We start from the raw sequence: 20649 nt of genomic DNA, 5'->3' as shown, positions 1-20649 counted from the left end.
GGACTTGATTTTTGTTTTTTTAGAGGATTGATACAATTATACTCCGTGGAGAATGCTTGCAAGCGAGACCAAAGAGCTTCAGGCAGATAAGTAGTCTTTCATAACTTGTTTGTAGGCCCTAGTAAAATGTTATTTCAGTCTTTCGGATCAAACCTTAACGCACAACTCATATTCTAGAAAGGCCCTTCTTACTGGGTGTCTCTCTCCACAAAGGCGTTTCTTTCTGTATGAAAAATAAGATAAGAGGGCAATAAATGAAATAGAATGAATTCTCTCTAGTGACGGTGCAATGCCAGGTGAGAAGAACATTTTGTAAAGGGGGATCTTGCTTGGTTGAGTAAGTTTCCTTTCTTATATTGAAAACACATTTCATTTATAGATTCCTCTTATCATCTTTAATGAATATGATCTTGCTGAGGATGAATGTATTGGGACTTCAAACTTCTTTCTTGTGATGAAAACTCAAAACTGGATAAAATCGAAAAGGGACGAAATGCTGTGGTACAGCGATACTGTTGCATGTATATGTTCTTACCCTGATTTTGCTTGTAAAATTTGCAGTGAACAATATTATGTGTTCTATTTTGCTTGTAAAATTTGCAGAACATGAAAATACCCATTGTTTTGTGATGTAGTGTATGTGTTTATTATTCTTGCAAAGTGAAGTAAAGGTTCGTATAAAGCTTCGAGCTTCAAGTTTCGATCATTAAGCAATGGGTTTCCTCCTCCAATTTCTTTGTCAAAAAGTAAGCAACGGGTTTCCTCTACCACGGTTCCACGCCATCCAAATCGAACTGCCCAGCTTAATTACCTCTCTCGACATTTTAGCCCATCTCAGATTCTTGTTCACGATCGTACTCACTCGTCTGAACCCCGAACATATAGAAATGAATTGATGAGGCACTGTGAGCAAAGTTAATTCTTTTAGGCTTCCGTATAAATGTGTAAAATTTTATTTATTAAAAAATAGTTGAATGGGCGGTTGGGAAGAATGGAAACATTCGCAACAGACCAACCAATCTATTAAAATAGAATCTGCCCTTTTCTCGTGTTGATGTTAGTTGATTTGAATTAAGATTAAGAAGCACTATCATTCTATCTAATAGATTGAATCAATAAACAACCAGAACTAATAAATAGGGAGTGAGACAAAAATAAAAAGCAATGCAAATTCAATTCAATGTCTTTGTGACTGTTAAAAGAGTGGAAGATGTAACATTGTGATGAATCTTTTTTAAAAAAATAGAAAAAATCGTGCATTTTTCTGTAATATTTTCAAGTACACTTGAAGAATAATTGTCTTATTTTCATGCAGGAAGCATGATAAGAGTTAAAATACATAAATAAATAAATGACTGCTAGAATAGCCCTTCGAGACAGGAGCAATAGTTGACACTAGACATACTTGAATGTGGCATATATCAAATTGTGTACATTGCTCCTTTATTTTTTATTCCCAAATTGATTTCTCATATTTGAATGTGGCAAATATCAAATTGTGTACATTCATCTAATTTGTTTTATTTTAATTGATCCAGTTGTTTTGTTAGCTTGAAAATAGAAGATTACAAGTAACTGTCACATGAAGAGGTGGAAGGAGACTACAACAATGAAGAAGCTGAAAATGTTGAGGTACAAAATGAAAAATCTTTTGTCCATGTTTTGGAGAGTAAATTGGAAGTGGAGCAGGTTGTGAACAGCGTTGAAGATGCTTATTTGTTGTATTGTCAATATGTGAATGCTAAGGGATTTAGTGTGAGGAAGGGTGATCAACGATATTTTTCTCATACCAATGAACTTCAATCAAATCATGTGAATGTTTGAAAGATGAGAAATGTTCTAGTAAAAAGATTCCAATTTATCAAAAACCGGTAATTAGAACACAATGTAAAGCCAAATTGAAGATTACAAGAGAAAAATGGTGTGAATGGCGGGTGAGTAGATTTTTTGAAGTGCATAACCATGATATGTTTGCAGCTGATCAAACTCACTTGCTAAGATCGGCACGCAATATATCACATGCAAAAAAGTCTACTCTAGATTCTATGGTAAATGCTGGAATATCTGTTTCTAATGTTGTCTCTTTTATGGAAAATGAAACATGTGGGCCACAGAATTTAGGTTTTATTAGAAAGGATGCATATGACCATATGAGTCGGTTGAGAAAACATACCAAAGTTGAGAATGAAGATGCCAATGCACTTATTCAATATTTTATAAATAAGACGAATAAGGAGAATTATTTTTACTGGAATGTTCAATTGGATGATGATGATAGGTTGATGAACTTTTCTTTAGGGACTATAGATGCGAGGTTGATCGTGAATATTTTGGTGATGTCATGTCGATTGATACAACATATAGAACAAATAAGTATAATTTAATATGTGATACATATTAAAATTTGAATTCTAGAATTGATCAGGATAAGGACGATATGGTCAACAGGGATGAATGGTACTTCGTTGAATCAGAAGAAGCTGAGCCAGAAGGAGAAAAGGGAGAGGCAAAAGGAGAGAAAGATTAAGATGAGGAGGAGGAAGCGGAGGACATGAAAGAAGAAGACGAAGAAGAAAAGGAAGAATATTGATTGAAAGTACACATAGTGAAACCAAAATGGGCTCCTCAAGCATGGATGGAAACCATCACAGTGTATGTTTCATCTTCCTTTCAACTTTTTAGTCTTGTATGTGATTGAATTATTCTTGTTCTCTTAAACGGATAATCTTCTATTTCTTGAATTTCAAATATGACTCTTATGGACTCCGGTCTTTCATGATTGAGTTGGCTCAAAAGTGGGATGTTTCGAGCACATATCTATATGTTTTTTTTTAACGTGACAGGTATTCCCCACCTTAACAGCTCGAACAAAATCATTAAACATACATAGATATATATATATAGCAGCAAAAATGATGGATTTCTTGACAAGAACTAGTAGCTTGTGTGTGAATTTTTGTCCCAACTGCACGTTCTTGCTTGTTATATATATAGTTAATACTAGAAAAGTGCACGTGCGTTGCACGTGAACAACTAAACTGCTGAAAATATATGAATGAAATTTTGATAATATTTAAATGAATTAAAATAAGGATAGTAGTATTTATCAATTGAAACAAATCAAATTACAAAAAATAAAAATCATGATCATAGACGGTATATGAATCAGAAAAGTTATCTTATCCACATAACACATTTTTCAATATGCTTCTTGGTTGATTTTGATAACTCAACAACTCTTGTCGTAATTTTTATAATATGCGTATAATTATTTTGGTATACTCAACAAGTATATGATAATCTTTAACACTTATTATGTTATTTAGAATTCCTCATCGGAGATTTGACATGCTTGTAGTTTGTTTCTCTATCACGACATTTTTTCAGTTTTCTACATTATTTTTATCCGGTAGTCTTATATTTCGACTATTTATTTATTTATTTTTTGAATGATTTTTCAGTTTATGACAATCATCAACTGTAATTCCTAAGAAAAAATTCTTTTAGTCGTTATAGATTTTCACTTGTGAGTAAAAGTATGTATAACCTATATATCCTTCAACAACATAATCAATGAATGATGTTATAATTTCTTCAAACATCGTGATATTTGTAATATCAATTTTATATATTTAATATCAATATTATTAGCATATAGCTATAAGGTTAATAAATTAGCTGTTTATATATAGCTATTAGGATAATATATCTACTCAAATTAATATATTAGAACTGTTTCCTCGTTTAATTTGACACAATTCATGGAAAGTCATCTCGTTAGTTATTTTTTTAGAAGCTTTGGAACAATGATTGCGTTTCTCATATCATGAGGATAATATAGTTTCAATTTCATTTGTTGTGTCTAGAACATAATATTATATTATTCATTGAAACAAAACAAATGTTCTTCTATCGAGTTTACATTTTGTTTATAATATTTTATATGTTGTGGAACGACATACAAAATTAATTATTGTATTTTAAAAATTTTAAGAAGAGACATGAATAACATAATTAAGATGCAAATGAGATAATAGATATCATTCAAATATATATAAAAGTATTTGTTTTATTCAATATCTCATATAATAATACAACTTTTAGATTTCATGAGCATTTTATGATAGTCAAAATTAATTTGATGAAATGTTGTAGAATTATATTTGTATTTCACTATTTGGTTAAGTGAATGTATTTGGCGAGGAGTTTTCAATACTACCATTTTATATCTTATGAATTAGCTGATTAGTCACTTTGACTAAAAAAAGATAAAAACAACCTCTTAGCCACATCGGAATATATCGAGACTGATATTGGATGAAATAAAATGCAATTAGCTCAATGCCTCAATTTACTAAAAATTTACAAAATTGATCTATTATGTCCACAAAACTTTAGAATTATTCTCATACCATTATAAATATAATGAGAATTGTGTACACTTTGTTTTTCATGTGTTTCTTTTTCTGGATGAAGAATTTTTTCTTTTTGAAAACGCTTTTATTTTCTTAGAAATATTGACATTTTATATGACATTCATACAACATAATCAACACAAATCACATATAACAATAAAACATGTTAACTCTAGGGTAAAAAACTCATCTCATTGTAAGAACACTAAATGATCAAATTAATCATATTATTTAATAATATTTATTTAGCAGCATATATAAAAAATTGACCAAATGGCTTAAAAACAATGTTTCAAATCAGTTACATACAAACATTTCTCTCAATCACGTATCTCAGTTGACACATAAAGAGTCTGAAAATATCTCTATTCTAAATGGGAGAAATAATTTTTATATGAACTTAATATTTATTAATTAATAATTTATTTTTATTCAATCCGTCTCATATTCCTTCGTCTTCCATTATTATCTATCATTAACATGGTAGAGATTTTCATAAATTTGACTGCACTGTATAAATTTAAGAAATTAAAATTAAATTAAAATAATAATTATTTTAATTGAGTTAAGTACACTATTAATGATAATTTTAAACTAATATAAAAAAGACTTAAATAACATCATGAATATGACGAATATTGTAAAACTAAAAATTGATAAAATAGTAAGCTCACAATTGAATGTCATATATTTAATAGATATTATTATTAATAGATAATATATTATTTAAAGATATTTTTTAGAATCATATATCGAAATTGATTAAATACTTAATCATTTGTATTTGTATTGAAATAACTTACATACAACTTTTTCTCTCAATCATGTATCTACGTTGATACATAAGTAGTCTAAAAATATATCTATTTTAAATGAGAAAAAAATGTTTTATATGATCTTAATTTTATTAATAATTTAATTTTATTCAACCTCACTCATCTACATTCGTCTTACCATTATTACCTTAATATTCGGAATATTAACAAATTTTTAATCTATAACATTATTATAGTAATTTTCTATGAATTTGATGTCAATGAATAATTAAAGTTTATTATAGTAATTTTTTATGAATTTGATGTCAATGTATAAAACTAATGTAGAAATTAATTTAAAGAACGAACATGACAATTTATAAAACAAATAAAATGGTAAAATAGTAAGTTTACAAATGAAAATCATATATTTATAAAAGTAAAATAGATGTAATATTATTAATTTTTTAAATATGTAAATTAAATTAAATTTAAAAGTAAAATTAAATTAATAATTATATTTAAATTAAATTAAATTTAAAAGTAAAATCAAGTTAATAATTATATTGATTGAATTAAGTAGACTATTAATGATCATATTAAATTAACATAGAAAATTACTTAAAGAAACTCATAAACATAACAAATTGTAAATAAATTAAAGGATAATATAGTAAGTTCACAATTCAAACTCATATATTTATAATAGTATAAGAATAAGATATATAACCTACGCATGCCATCGTTTGGTCCGAGACTAAGATATATATATATATATATATTGCTGCCGAAGGAAACTGATAATTAAAAATGTATGATGCGCACAATATTTCTACTATATCCTAAGAATCGCGCGGGAGAAGTATTGTAATAATTTACTTAGCTTAACCAGTGTGAAATTAAATATTTGAAATGTATAATTCCTAGAAATAGATAGACCCAAATTAACTTATTTATGAAAAAAATTAAAAAGAAAAATCAATTTATGCAACTTACCAGAAATATAGTTGAGATACCATTCACGCTAATAATTAATTAATTAATCATCCCATGCGTATTAGGTATTTGATTTTTTTCCCTTTTCTTGAAGCAATTGAAAGTAAATCTTGTGGAGGAATTAATACATAGATAGCTCCACAACGACATCATCGTAGTGTCCAGGCGTGCTTTAGAGTTCCGAGATTCCGGTTCTGGTCTGATTCATGATCCACCGTTGCCGGAATTGGTAAGAACCGGTCCAAAACCGGTTAGCTTGGAACAAATATGATCCACTACCCGAACCGGCAGTGGATAGACCGGTTCCGAGCCAGTTCTGAGCTATTTTTTTAATCTTGTGGTTGTTTTCATTTTTTTTTTTTTTAAAAAAATAACCAGTTCTGATTCAATAAGTGAAAAACCGACCTGATCCATTCAATAATGGATTTGGAGGGCAATTCCAATTTCATGTTTAATGGGCCAGTTCCGATCCAATTCCAGGTCGAACTGGTCAGTTAAGCATGCCAACTAGTGTCAATTATCTACATAACACATCCATATACGGCAATAGTTTATTATACTAAAATATATAAATTAAATTTATAATTTATCAAGCAAAATTTAATTATGAAAATTTAAAATTACAGTGGATATATTATTTTTGTTGAGTTTTATATTTTTATACATCCAAATGTAGCATGCATTTTTCTCAATGTCGGGTTCGAGGTCAATTTTTTAACAAGAACCAAGGCAATGGTGCAATTTGTTTAGATTTTTTTTTTTTTTTTTTACCGGGACAAGGATATCCTTCTTTTATATTTACCAAAGCAGCAATGAATATTTGAGAATATGGCTGACAAAAATTTAAGCGATTTAATAAAAATGGAACATACAATAACATAATGTTGTCTGCCTCACTGGAAATTCTCAATTTGAAAGAGGACCCAAAAGAAACTTAAAATGGAGAGGAAAACAGAATGCTGACATCAATTATACAATATATTGATCAAGGTTAATTTCCTGCTCCATAATAATTTATTTTTCTTTTGTAAAGCTATGACCAGTGTGTTACTTTGGTCGTCTTCGGTAGGGATAAAATATGTCGTCGAGACTTTGCTTTATTTGGTTCCCCACTTTGCGAGCGTTCTTGACCACACCATTTGCAACAAGGTTCGCGTTCCGAGTAAATCTACATATACAAACAACAGAACATGCTTGTATCGCATTTGATGTATGTTCAATTGCAAATGTCACTTCGTTTTTAAACTTGACTAGAAGGCATCAAAGATAAACATTCGGGCAGGGGAATAAGAAAGCCAAAATGTAAGACCATGTACTTGGCCTAAATCTAGTATGCGCACTAGGATGCCAAAACGGGAAATTAAAAGACATACCTGTTCAAGAAATCATCCCCAGTTGAATGAGCTGGTTTATGAGATGGACGTTGTGGCAAACCATTACCATCTGCGGCAAATGACACCAAATTACTTCGGAATTTACTCGAGGTGACAAATAGCACAAACCAATCAAAATTAACTTAAGAAAAGCCATTGATTTCAACAGCACACTATCCCCTTTTTTCAAGTGCAATTCGAAAAGATGTAAACTTACATCTTAAAGCAGACACAAACATAAATATCCACTATTCCTCTATGCGAACCTTGAAATATATTTAGTTACAAAGTTCATGAATCCACATAGAATTATAAGAGAATTTCTCTCCGTCCAACAGCACCCAGCTATTACCATTTTGATTTGTAATGGGCAGAAAGCAAGCGAATATGTTATATGTACTAGCATAAAAAGGTTAATACTAATTTATTATTGGTATTTGAAACTGTAAAATTGCTACGATTCCAAGCATATAAGCTACATGGTTAATTTCTTATTTGTAGTTTTGAGCAAATATTTACAGATGTCAGTTTATGATGGTTAGCAACACACCAAAAGATGCAAGTTCAGGGAAAAGCTAAGTTCAATCAGTGTTGAATTCCCTGAACTTGAGAATAAGAATACAATTTCTTCTTGCCTCACTTTATTGGCAAAATTTGTTTCTATTTGTAGATAAACCTAAATCACTTTCTAGCTTGTTCATGTCAAAGTATGACGACACCACTTTCCCCATTTAATGTCAAGCTGGGATATTTACAGGTGGAATTGGAACTCCTGGCATATAAAAGTCACCGCACCTTAAATAAATTAGCAAAGAGGATAATGCTCATACTCTAACTATTAAGGCCTGTATATTGGGTGCAAAGTTCGTAAAAAAACATTTCAGTAAAAGCAAGCATATAGAGGTCAATCACCTTCTTTAGCATGAGCATGAGTAGGAGCAGATGCAGTCTCAGCCGTATTAACTCTTCGATCAACTAAAACCTGGAAACAAGGCTAATTATGTCAGCAAGATTACTATCATACGCCATGGCCGAAGTAGTGAATCTAGTCATAATGAGTCAAAATATTACTATCATATACCCTCGCCAATCAATGCCATTCATTAACAGACATAATTAATGGATAAACCTTTCCCGTGGTTGGATGTTACGTACATGTATATGATAGAGATTGCCACATAATGAATTTTATAATATCTAAATTATCACTGAATTGCTCCAATTTGGTAATCCCAACAAATATGATAAGTGACTCAAAAAAAAAAAAAACAACCGAAAAATGCCTTTCCACAAACCATTGCAAGTAAAAATATGAAACTTCCCAGCCTGGGAAATCTCCATCCACTAAAAGCCCAAATACAAAAATAAAAAAATTAAACGTCGGTGAAAAATCATACACAGCTCGTATCTTTTTCGCTTCTAAGAATTTCCTGAACAATAAACAAATATGTCAACCTTTGGCTCTCAATTTCACATCAAACTAATTGAATTTTCTTCATTCCCACAACCACTATATTGAGTCCACACAGCCAAAAACATATGAACTTTACACTTTATCGACCCAAGAGATCTTATCAAATTTCTCGACCGTTTTATATCATAAACCTGCTCAGCTATGAGTACCATAATTTGTTTCAGGTTGCTAAAATCAATTTGTTACCGTTAAACAACAGGTTCCAAATGTCAATGCAATGAAAAACATAGTATAAAACAAATTATTGAACAAGTAAAATGTTCCACACGACTCAGAAAATTTAATCAAACACCAAACTACACAAACAAATAGTTAAAATGATCTTGTCAATCCAAACCACAAATTCAAAAAGATACACATAAATTAAGGACAAAGTGAGATGCTGACCTCAAGACCAACACAGACCGGTAATTCTGCTCGAATCCCCTGACCGTTGGAGGCTTGTTCTTTCTGGTCCACATAAAGAGAATAACCAACACAACCGTATCTAAAATCTGTGATGCTCCTACCCTCTTCGGAAGCTTCCATCTCAGATTGTCCAACCATATATCGGGGCACTGGTCATCAATACAAAATCACCATCATCTCGAAACATTGAGCTAAAGGGTGCTTTTCCCCTACTTATCTAAACATGCAATTGAAAGAACACGGAAAATAGATGAGACATCACTCATCAGGTTCACAAGGTTAAAACATACAAGCAGCAAAATGGGATGTGCAGTACAGTTGAAACGCATTTAGTAATTTACTGAATTGCATTTCTTATGACATATTATTTTCTGCCCGTAAAGAATACAGCCCAATTGCTGTAAACCATATGCCAAGTCAAACCGATGATTAAAGAAAATAAAAAAAATAAAAAAAAAGCATAAACAAGCGAGTGAAACGGGTAAAAAAGCAAGAAAATATGTAGTGGAACACCAAAACCAAGGAAGGGCATTCAGTTGCCATGGTTATTAAACGTTTAAACCTTAAGGCAAAATGTATGTCCATTGATTTCTCTCCTATCACAAAAACTATGGTATCCTACTGCTGCAGGATATTAAGAAACTCGAGCATAGTCCAACTCACAATCATGCATCTACAACCATTTTCTGTGAATACAATTTGTGCAAGAGATAAAACATTTGCCCAGCCGAGGTCTGACACCTTTGGGAAAAGTGGATCACAATTACTAATTCAGCTTTATCAGTCAAATTAAACATATAAAATATCAAGAGTACATGAACCTATCTGTGACTAGCACCAAGGTCTCCGAACTTCATATGTTGCAGTAATCAACTATGATGAAAGTCTATCTCAAACTTACAATTATATTCCTTTCTAGATATAAAACATTAAAGGCGTGAAATATAAACAAGATAATCACAAAAATCAGAAAAGAAAGTTGTCGAAAGGAACACTGAAAGAACAACCACAAGACTAAATAAATAAGCACTAAAAATACAATATAGGGCCCAGGGGAAAAAAACAAATTTAGGGTGATTAACACAAACCCACAAACACGTGCTAATCCGAAATCACAGAAACACCTGAAATCGAATGAAATAATAATTAGGGCTCACCATTTGGAAGAGAACGGGTGAGACCCACACACAGAGGGTTGCGAGAATCGGCTTTCAAACGGGACGAATAATAAAGGCAGCCCTTGCAAGATTTGGCCCTGTTCCCGTTACTGGCGTTTGCCGAATCAGTATTCTTTGATGGCGGCGAGTCGCTGCTTCCATTTTGATTTTGTTCAATCTGATTGCTAACCGCAACAGAAGAATCAATTGAGTCACCCATCGATGATGCTCCCAATCGCATCTCTTCTGTGCTCGTGATTGTCTTCTCTCCTCCTCCTCCTCCTCCTCCGTTGATTCTCCTTTCCTCCACACCGCCCTCCATTTTTCCGCTCTAGTTTTTTCGCTTGCAAGTTCCTTCCTAGTCAAATTATTTATTTTATTGGCCCATCTCATCCACTTGTCTCATCGGAATCTATATATATATATATATTATATATATTGGATCAAATTTTTTTTTAAAAAAATTTATTTTATTTTTTCACTTAGAAATAATTATCAAATAAACATAAAATTTGTGTAGTTTATATTATCTAGGTAATTGGAGCTTTTAAATTTACTTTTGGTGAATTTTATATATTTATTCATCTTGAAAATTCAACATCTTTTTAGGGTTTATGTGTCAAAAACGAAATCGGATTTTAATTTGTAATTTCAACAATTTGGCTGAATGCGGAGTCCACACAGCCAGCAATGGTTCCCAGAAGTTCAGCTCGTGAAGTAGCTTCTACAGCTACTGCTATTATCTCCGTACCTTATGAAAATGGCAACCTTTCATCACTATTCACCAACCTTCCAAATTTCACCTCTTCAAAATCCAAAATCATACCCCAAAAACCACCTGAAAGATCTCTTGTAATTGTAAAAGACCCGAAAATCAACTTAAATGGTACGCTAACGAAATTCGATAACTTGCTCCGTATGCAGCCCCCGCCACCAATTTCATCATTCAACGGGCTATTGGGAAATGTTGCTAAAGGCAAGATGTATCAAGATTTGATTTGCATGTATAATCGAATGGTTGAAGCTAATTTATCACCTGATTTTATTGGGATGAATATTTTGCTTAATTGTTACTGTGAATTGAAAATGATTCCCCTTGGTTTTTCTGTTATGGGTGGACTTTTGAAAAAGGGTTATAATCCAAATATTGTTACTTTTACTTCATTGATTAAAGGGCTGTGTATGGGAGATAAGATTGGTGATGCAGTCGAGTTGTTGAAGAAAATTGTTCGAATGGGTTTTCATCCTAATGTTAAGACGTGGGGTACTTTAATGAATGGGCTATGTAAGAGTGGAAACACAGAGACTGCTCTAAGCTTGCATGAGGAACTTGGGAATGGAACAATGTTCAAGCCCAATGTGATTTATTATTGTTGTCTTATTGATGGCCTTTGTAAAGAGGGATTGGTGGAAAAAGGTAAAGCGTTATTTCTAGAAATGGAGGGACGAGGAATTTCAGGAGATGTGGTTGCATATTCCATGTTAATTCAAGGTTTCTGTAAGACGGGTGAGTGGGATCAGGCAAAGAGTTTGTTTATTGAGATGTTGGATCGAGGCATCTGTCCCAATGTTGTTACATTTAATGTGTTAATCGATGCACTTTGCAAAGAGGGGAAATCCGATGAAGCAAATGGGTTTTTAGACCTGATGATTCAAAGAGGTGAAATGCCTGATGTTATAACATTTAACACGTTGATGGATGGGTACTGTTTGGAAGGTAGAATGAATACCGCAAGAGAGTTGTTTGATTCTATGGCAGTAAAGGGCATTGAACAGGATGTTAGTACTTACAACGTGTTGATTAATGGCTATTGCAAGTGCCACAAACTGAATGAAGCTATGGGACTTTTCGACAAAATGCTTAGCAAGAATTACCAGCCAACCATAATTACTTTTAACACTCTGTTAACTGGACTTTTTCAGGAAGGTAAAGTTGTGGAGGCACATGAACTTTATTCTAAGCTGATAGAGTTTGATTTATCATCAGATTCTGCCACCTATTGTATATTATTAGATGGTTTTTGCAAGAATCATTGCCTTGGAGAGGCAGTACAGCTGTTCAGGAATCTTGAACAGTCTGGCTATAATCTTCATATTCGACATTGTAATTGTCTACTTGATGGATTGTGCAAAGCAAATAAGCTTGAGTCCGCTCTTGAGTTGTTTGAGAGATTCAGTCAATTGGGCATGAAGCCGGATTCTTTTACATATTCCATAATGATTCATGGGTTTTGTATGGATGGCCATCTGGAAAAAGCAAATAATTTGTTTCTGGAGATGGAAAAGAATGGTTGTGATCCGGACGTAACCTCCTTCAATACACTTATGCGAGGATTCTGTGAGAATAATGATGCAGCCACCGTGGTGAAGCTTCTCAAAAAAATGGCAAATAAGAATCTTTTACCAGATGAATACACTACATCTATAGTTGTGGACTTATTATCAAAGGAGAAAAATTATTCGGAATTTCTCAATTTGATTCCTCAATTTCCCAACTAACACTAGCATGCGAAGTGGAAGATGTAACGAAGCATGTGTATTGAATACAGGGGACACGCATATTAATTGGTGAATGGATAAAGTTAGGGCAGGACTGTTGGACCTTCTGCTGGTCTCTGATTTTGATATTTTGAATCAAGTTTCATCAATTGATTGAATGCCAATATTTGTTAGATATGAGAACTCTCTCTGCTATAAGATTTGCATTACATGTATATCAATCATGTTATTTTCTTCTATTCCAATTCAGAAATTTTATGCAACGATCTGATGAGAAAACACGCTTGGGTGCATGTAATCACATGTTGTCCAGGTGAAATAAATTGTAGCACTTTATTTTTTATCCTCTTCCACTGAACATAAGAGTACTTTTTTAATCATTCTAAGAAAAATGATGCAAGAGTGCATTCGTAAATGTAAGAAACCACAACAAGCCACAATGTACATGAAACTACGACTGAACATAATAGTTTCATGATTAATGCATAAATGACTTACACTGCTGAGCTTGACCTTGAATCGTCTTTTTTGAAGCCAGAAAAGGGTGAAATTGATCGACAGATGGATTTACTTGGGGAGAACTGATGGCTTTTTACAACATCATTAACTTCGTAATATATTTTTTTTACATCCCCAAATAATGAAATAAGAATATTTATGATTCTAAATCAAGTACTTATTAGCTTGAATAGGTAATTATGAGGCCAAATCAAGTACATATTGACTGAATTAGGTATTTTAAGTACCAATTTAGATATCATATTTTAACTTCACAGATGCCACCAAAAAAATCAACTCTAATAAATATGATATCAAATTAAGTATTCCTTTGTTATTTTGTGAATATGAACAAATATTGTGAATGAATAATAATGATTATATACATGAATAATCATAAGTATAATGAAAGAATACTGATAATTATAATGAATTATAATCAATCACTATTATGGATGAATATAATCAATAACTATTATGGATTAATACTAATAAGGATGATATCAAATCAAGTGTTCGCATGTTATTTAACGAATATCAACAAGTATTTTGAATGAATATTAATGATTATTATAATTGAATAATCATAAGTATGATGAATCACCAATAAGTATTATGGATGAATGATCACCAATAAATATTATGAATGATCTCAGTACTTAATTTGATGGCCTTTCATTGTTGGTCTTTCATGGAGCAATTGTCATAAATTCAATCATTGTTGGTCTTTCATGAAAAATACATTAGGATGAATTATTCATCTCATTAAATTTTTTTAAAAACATAGTTCCTTACTTATAATGAAATAAGTGTAAGTACTTACTTGTACCTATAAAATACCTATTTTGGAGTTCCAGATACTTAATTTGGATATTTGAATACTCCAAATGGTAAAAAAAATATTGGATCTTTGATGATTATCATAAATTCAATCATTGATGGTCTTTTCATTGAAAATGCATTAAGATGACTTATTAATGTCATCTATATTTTTTTAAAAAAAAAACATAGTTCCTCACTCATCATGAAAATAAGAAATAGTAATTATTTCGACCAAAAAATACATATGTTGGTGTTCCAGATACTTGGTTTGGCTATTTGAATATTTCAAAATTGTAAGAAAATACTGGATCTTCGAGCGATCACCACAAATTCAGTCATTGTTGGTCTTTTCATTGAAAATGCATTAAGATGACTTATTCACGTTATTTAATTTTTGAAAAAACACAATTTCGCACTCATCATGAAATAAGAAAAAATATTTATTTTGACCGATAATGTACCTATTTTGGGGTGTCAGATCTTTTATTTGGTTATTTGAATACTCCAAATATGTAAAAAAATATTGGAGTTTCAAGTAATACGGAGTGACTTTTGATGATGTTATTTGTAAAGTTAAAATGTGATACCTAAACTGATACAAAGAGTATCTAATTCGAGTCTACAAATATTTTATTTTATTCCCTAAATACTCATATCCACTTATTTGGGGATGTCAAAATATAGTTTGAAATTAATATTGAGTGGCATTTGATGATGACATTCACAAAGTAAAAATGTGATACCTAAATTAATACAAAAAAAATACATAATTCGAGTCCACAAGTACTTGATTTTACCATTTAAAGACTCAAATTCGATTATTTGATGATGTCAAAATATATAGTTTGAAGTTAGTATTGCGTGGCCTTTGATGATTAGATTCATGAATAAAAAATATGATACCTAAATTGATATAATTAGTACCTAATTTGATTCCACATATACTTGATTTTATCCTTCTAAGACTCGATTTTGATTATTTTGGGATGTCAAAAAATATATTTTCAAGTAATATTGTGTGACTTTTAATGATGTCATTATGTTAAAATGTGATACCTAAATTGATACAAATAATATCTAATTCGAGTCTACAAATACTTGATTTTACTCCATAAATAATCATATCTAATAATAAATAAATATTTATAAGTCTACTCGAAAATTATTGATAAGAATAACGAATAATTACCAATAACTATTATAGATGAATACTAATAAGTATAACATCAAATTAGGCATCTCCTTATTACTTTAATGAATATCAATAAGTATATGTGCTCTCGAATTTGAGTATTAAAAACAGGTATTTGTGGTATCAAATTAGGTACTTTTTTTACCAGTTTAAGTAGCGTATTTTTACTTCACGAATTACACCATCAAAATCCATTCAATATTAACTTCAAACCATATTTTTTTGACATTTATCAATATAAAAAATTGAGTATTGTAAAGTAAAAACATGTATATGTGGTATCAAATTAAGTACATTTTTTATCAACTTAGGTATCATATTTTTACTTCACAGATTGCACCATCAAAATCCAATCAATATTAACTTCAAACTATATTTTTGACATCCCCAAATAATCGAATTTGAGTATTGTAGGGTCAAAAAACAAGTATATGTGATTTCGATTTTGGTACTTTTTGTACCAATTTAGGTATAATATTTTTATTTCATGAATTACACTATCAAATGCCAATAAAATATCAACTTTAAAATATATTTTTCGGCGTTCTCAAATAATCGAATTTGAGTATTCTAGGGTCAAAAACAGGTATATGTGATAACGAATTAGGTACTTTTTGTACCAATTTAGGTATCATATTTTTACTTCACGAATTGTACCATAAAAACCGCTCAATATTAACTTCAAAATATGTTTTTGTAATCTCCAAATAAACGAATTTGAGTATTGTAGGATAAAAAACATGTATATTTGGTTTCAAATTAGACACTTTTATAACAATTTAGGTGTGATATTTTTACTTCACGAATTGATACATAAAAAACCATTCAATATTAATTTTAAACTATATTTTTTGACATTCGCAAATAATCGAATTGAGTATTGGAGGGTCGAAACATATAAATGTGGTATCGAATTAAGTACATTTTGTACCAATTTAGGTATCATATTTTTACTTCACAAATTGCACTGTTAAAAGCTACTCAATATTAACTTCAATTTATATTTTTTTAATCGTCAAATAACCTAATTTGAGTATTGTATGGTCAAAAACAGGTATATGTGGTAAAAAAAACTGGTATATTTTTAGGGGAAGAATCACGAATGTATGGCAAAAAACATGTATATTTGTTGGGGAAGATTTTTATTAATAAATATAGTTATATGTGGCTTGTAGTCAGGTAGCAAATCAAAAAGCATATACTGAATTTTAAGTGAAACATGTACAGAGGTATTTTAGTTGAATTTACCCTAGAAATAATTATTTTTTAAAATATATTTCAAATAAACATACAAAAAATATTTTTTTTATAAAAAATATTAACTAGTTTAGAATTTTTGTGTAGTTTATATTATCTATTTAATTGGAACTTTTAAATTTAATTCTGGTGAATTTTATATATTTATTCATCTTGAAAATGCAACATCTTTTTAGGGTTAAATGTGTCGAAAACGAAATCGGGTTTAATTCGTAATTTCAACGATTTGGCTGAATGCGGAGTCCACACAGCCAGCAATGGTTCCCAGAAGTTCAGCTCGTGAAGCAGCTTCTACAGCTACTGCTATTATCTCCGTACCTTATGAAAATGGCAACCTTTCATCACTATTCACCAACCTTCCAAATTTCACCTCTTCAAAATCCAAAACCATACCCCAAAAACCACCTGAAAGATCTCTTGTAATTGTAAAAGACCCGAAAATCAACATAAATGATACGCTAACGAAATTCGATAACATGCTCCGTATGCAGCCCCCGCCACCAATTTCATCATTCAACGGGCTATTGGGAAATGTTGCTAAAGGCAAGATGTATCGAGATTTGATTGGCATGTATAATCGAATGGTTGAAGCTAATTTATTACCTGATTTTATTGGGATGAATATTTTGCTTAATTGTTATTGTGAACTGAAAATGATTCCCCTTGGTTTTTCTGTTATGGGTGGACTTTTGAAAAGGGGTTATAATCCAGATATTGTTACTTTTACTTCATTGATTAAAGGGCTGTGTATGGGAGATAAGATTGGTGATGCAGTCGAGTTGTTGAAGAAAATTGTTCGAATGGGTTTTCATCCTAATGTTAAGACGTGGGGTACTTTAATGAATGGGCTATGTAAGAGTGGAAACACAGAGATTGCTCTAAGCTTGCATGAGGAACTTGGGAATGGAACAATGTTCAAGCCCAATGTGATTTATTATTGTTGTCTTATTGATGGCCTTTGTAAAGAGGGATTGGTGGAAAAAGGTAAAGCGTTATTTCTAGAAATGGAGGGACGAGGAATTTCAGGAGATGTGGTTGCATATTCCACGTTAATTCAAGGTTTCTGTAACACGGGTGAGTGGGATCAGGCAAAGAGTTTGTTTATTGAGATGTTGGATCGAGGCATCCGTCCCGATGTTGTTACATTTAATGTGTTGATCGATGCACTTTGCAAAGAGGGGAAATCCGATGAAGCAAATGGGTTTGTAGACCTGATGATTCAAAGAGGTGAAATGCCTGATGTTATAACATTTAACACGTTGATGGATGGGTACTGTTTGGAAGGTAGAATGAATACCGCAAGAGAGTTGTTTGATTCTATGGCAGTAAAGGGCATTGAACAGGATGTTAGTAGTTACAACGTGTTGATTAATGGCTATTGCAAGTGCCACAAACTGAATGAAGCTATGGGACTTTTCGACAAAATGCTTAGCAAGAATTACCAGCCAACCACAATTACTTTTAGCACTCTGTTAACTGGACTTTTTCAGGAAGGTAAAGTTGTGGAGGCACGGGAACTTTATTCTAAGCTGATAGAGTTTGATTTATCATCAGATTCTGCCACCTATTGTATATTATTAGATGGTTTTTGCAAGAATAATTGCCTTGGAGAGGCAGTACAGCTGTTCAGGAATCTTGAACAGTCTGGCTATAATCTTAATATTCGACATTGTAATTGTCTACTTGATGGATTGTGCAAAGCAAATAAGCTTGAGTCCGCTCTTGAGTTGTTTGAGAGATTCAGTCAATTGGGTATGAAGCCGGATTATTTTACATATTCCATAATGATTCATGGGTTTTGTATGGATGGCCATCTGGAAAAGGCAAATAATTTGTTTCTGGAGATGGAAAAGAATGGTTGTGATCCGGACGTAACCTCCTTCAATACACTTATGCGAGGATTCTGTGAGAATAATGATGCAGCCACCGTGGTGAAGCTTCTCAAAAAAATGGCAAATAAGAATCTTTTACCAGATGCATACACTACATCTATAGTTGTGGACTTATTATCAAAGGAGAAAAATTATTCGGAGTTTCTCAATTTGATTCCTCAATTTCCAAACAAACACTAGCATGCGAAGTGGAAGATGTAAAGAAGCATGTGTATTGAATTCAGGGGACACGCATATTAATTGGTGAATGGATAAAGTCAGGGAAGGACTGTTGGACCTGCTGCTGGTATCTGATTTTGAACTTTTGAATCAAGTTTCATCAATTGATTGAATGCCAATATTTGTTAGATATGAGAACTCTATCTGCTATCAGATTTGCATTACATGTATATCTATCATGTTATTTTCTTCTATTCCAATTCAGAAAATTATGCAACGATCTGATGAGAAAACACGCTTGGGTGCATGTAATCACATGTTGTCCAGGTGAAATAAATTGTAGCACTTTATTTTTTATTCTCTTCCTGGAATGTTCTTACGTAATGTTTGTTGAATATATAGCATAAGTCGTGTTTTGTTAATACTTGTTTTGTTAGTACGCTTCTTCATTTAGTGTACTGAGAGTAGCTGAGAACTTGTATAAATAAGCTCCATATCTGTACTGAACCTTCCTTGATTTTACTCCACTTCAATAACAAAGGACGGTAGTTCCTTCATCTTCAGTTAACTTTTACATGGTATCAGAGCGTCAAGATCTAGGGCATCGCTCTAAGATTTCTTCTTTTCTTTCAGAATCGAAGATTACTTCAGCTCAGATGTGCTGAATTCGGCAATTTGCTGGTTAATTTCGATATATTCACGGGACTTGCGATTTCTCGAGTGTTTTTTTTCATCTTTTTGTGCGTCATTCTCGGTTGCTCCTAATCCATGGCCAATTTCAACAACTTCAGTGATCCTCTTTCGATTCAGTCTTCAGATACTCCAGGAATGAACATCATCAATGAACAGCTGACTGGTGTTGAGAATTATCGAGTCTGGAGTCGTGCGATGTTGATTGCGTTGCGTGCGAAAAATAAGTTGGTGTTTATTGATGGAACTTGCCAACGTCCAGCTGCAGGAAATCTTACGCTTAATCAGTGGGAACGGTGTAATGCATTGGTGTTATCGTGGATCATGAATACGGTTTCTAAGGAGATATTTGGGGGAATTGTGTACTCTACGGATGCCTCAGCAGTTTGGAAGGATCTGAAAGAACAATTTGATAAAATCCATGGATCTCGAATTTTTTCCATCCACAGAGAGATCGGAGGATTGCGTCAAGGTAATCTATCCATTTCTACGTATTATTGTAAACTCAAACAACTCTGGGATGAGTATGCGTCCCATGATACAGCCACGCAAATCCACTCGCCCCACTCGGCCTCCTAGTTGGACCACTGATTATTCTTGCCCTTCCCTACCCAGAAATACCTCTGCTTCATGCGTCTATCCTATATCACGTCACTTACAATATTCAAATTTTTCTCCATCTTACCAACACTTTGTGGCAGCAATTTCTTCTATAACCGAGCCTCGATTTTATCACGAGGCAGTCGTTGATCCTAGATGGAGGGAAGCAATGAAATTAGAACTTACAGCATTGGAATCTAATCATACATGGACAGTGGTGGATTTGCCGGCAAATACTAAACCCGTTGGGTGTCGTTGGGTTTACAAAATTAAATATTTGCCGGATGGGAAGGTTGATCGTTTCAAAGCAAGATTAGTGGCGAAAGGCTACACTCAGCTTCCGGGGATAGATTTTCATGATACATTCTCACCCACGGCCAAAATTGTCACCATTCGTTGTTTATTGGCCTTGGCAGCCATTAATCGATGGAGTCTTCATCAAATGGATGTGGCCAATGCATT

General features: G+C 32.3%; 2 protein-coding genes across 2 annotated transcripts; one reads left to right on the top strand and one right to left on the bottom strand.

Moving 5' to 3' along the window:
* Positions 1 to 6999: 6999 nt before the first annotated feature.
* On the bottom strand, positions 7000 to 10983 carry LOC142530986 (uncharacterized). Its single transcript, XM_075636947.1, has 5 exons — positions 10579 to 10983; positions 9401 to 9570; positions 8452 to 8521; positions 7540 to 7609; positions 7000 to 7334 (listed from the first exon to the last, which is right to left on the bottom strand). The coding sequence occupies exons 1-5, from the start codon at positions 10898 to 10900 to the stop codon at positions 7214 to 7216; spliced, it is 753 nt and encodes a 250-aa protein (XP_075493062.1). The 5' UTR covers positions 10901 to 10983; the 3' UTR covers positions 7000 to 7213.
* Positions 10984 to 11169: 186 nt separating this feature from the next.
* On the top strand, positions 11170 to 19254 carry LOC142530696 (uncharacterized). The gene is made up of 2 exons (XM_075636512.1): positions 11170 to 13075; positions 17063 to 19254. The coding sequence occupies exons 1-2, from the start codon at positions 11269 to 11271 to the stop codon at positions 18916 to 18918; spliced, it is 3663 nt and encodes a 1220-aa protein (XP_075492627.1). The 5' UTR covers positions 11170 to 11268; the 3' UTR covers positions 18919 to 19254.
* The last annotated feature ends 1395 nt before the right edge of the window (positions 19255 to 20649 follow it).

Source organism: Primulina tabacum, chromosome 17 (genome assembly GCF_025594145.1).
Source record: "Primulina tabacum isolate GXHZ01 chromosome 17, ASM2559414v2, whole genome shotgun sequence".
Lineage (NCBI taxonomy): Eukaryota > Viridiplantae > Streptophyta > Magnoliopsida > Lamiales > Gesneriaceae > Primulina > Primulina tabacum.
The sequence above is the reverse complement of the archived record's forward strand: the minus strand, read 5'-3'. Positions and strand labels throughout refer to the sequence as shown.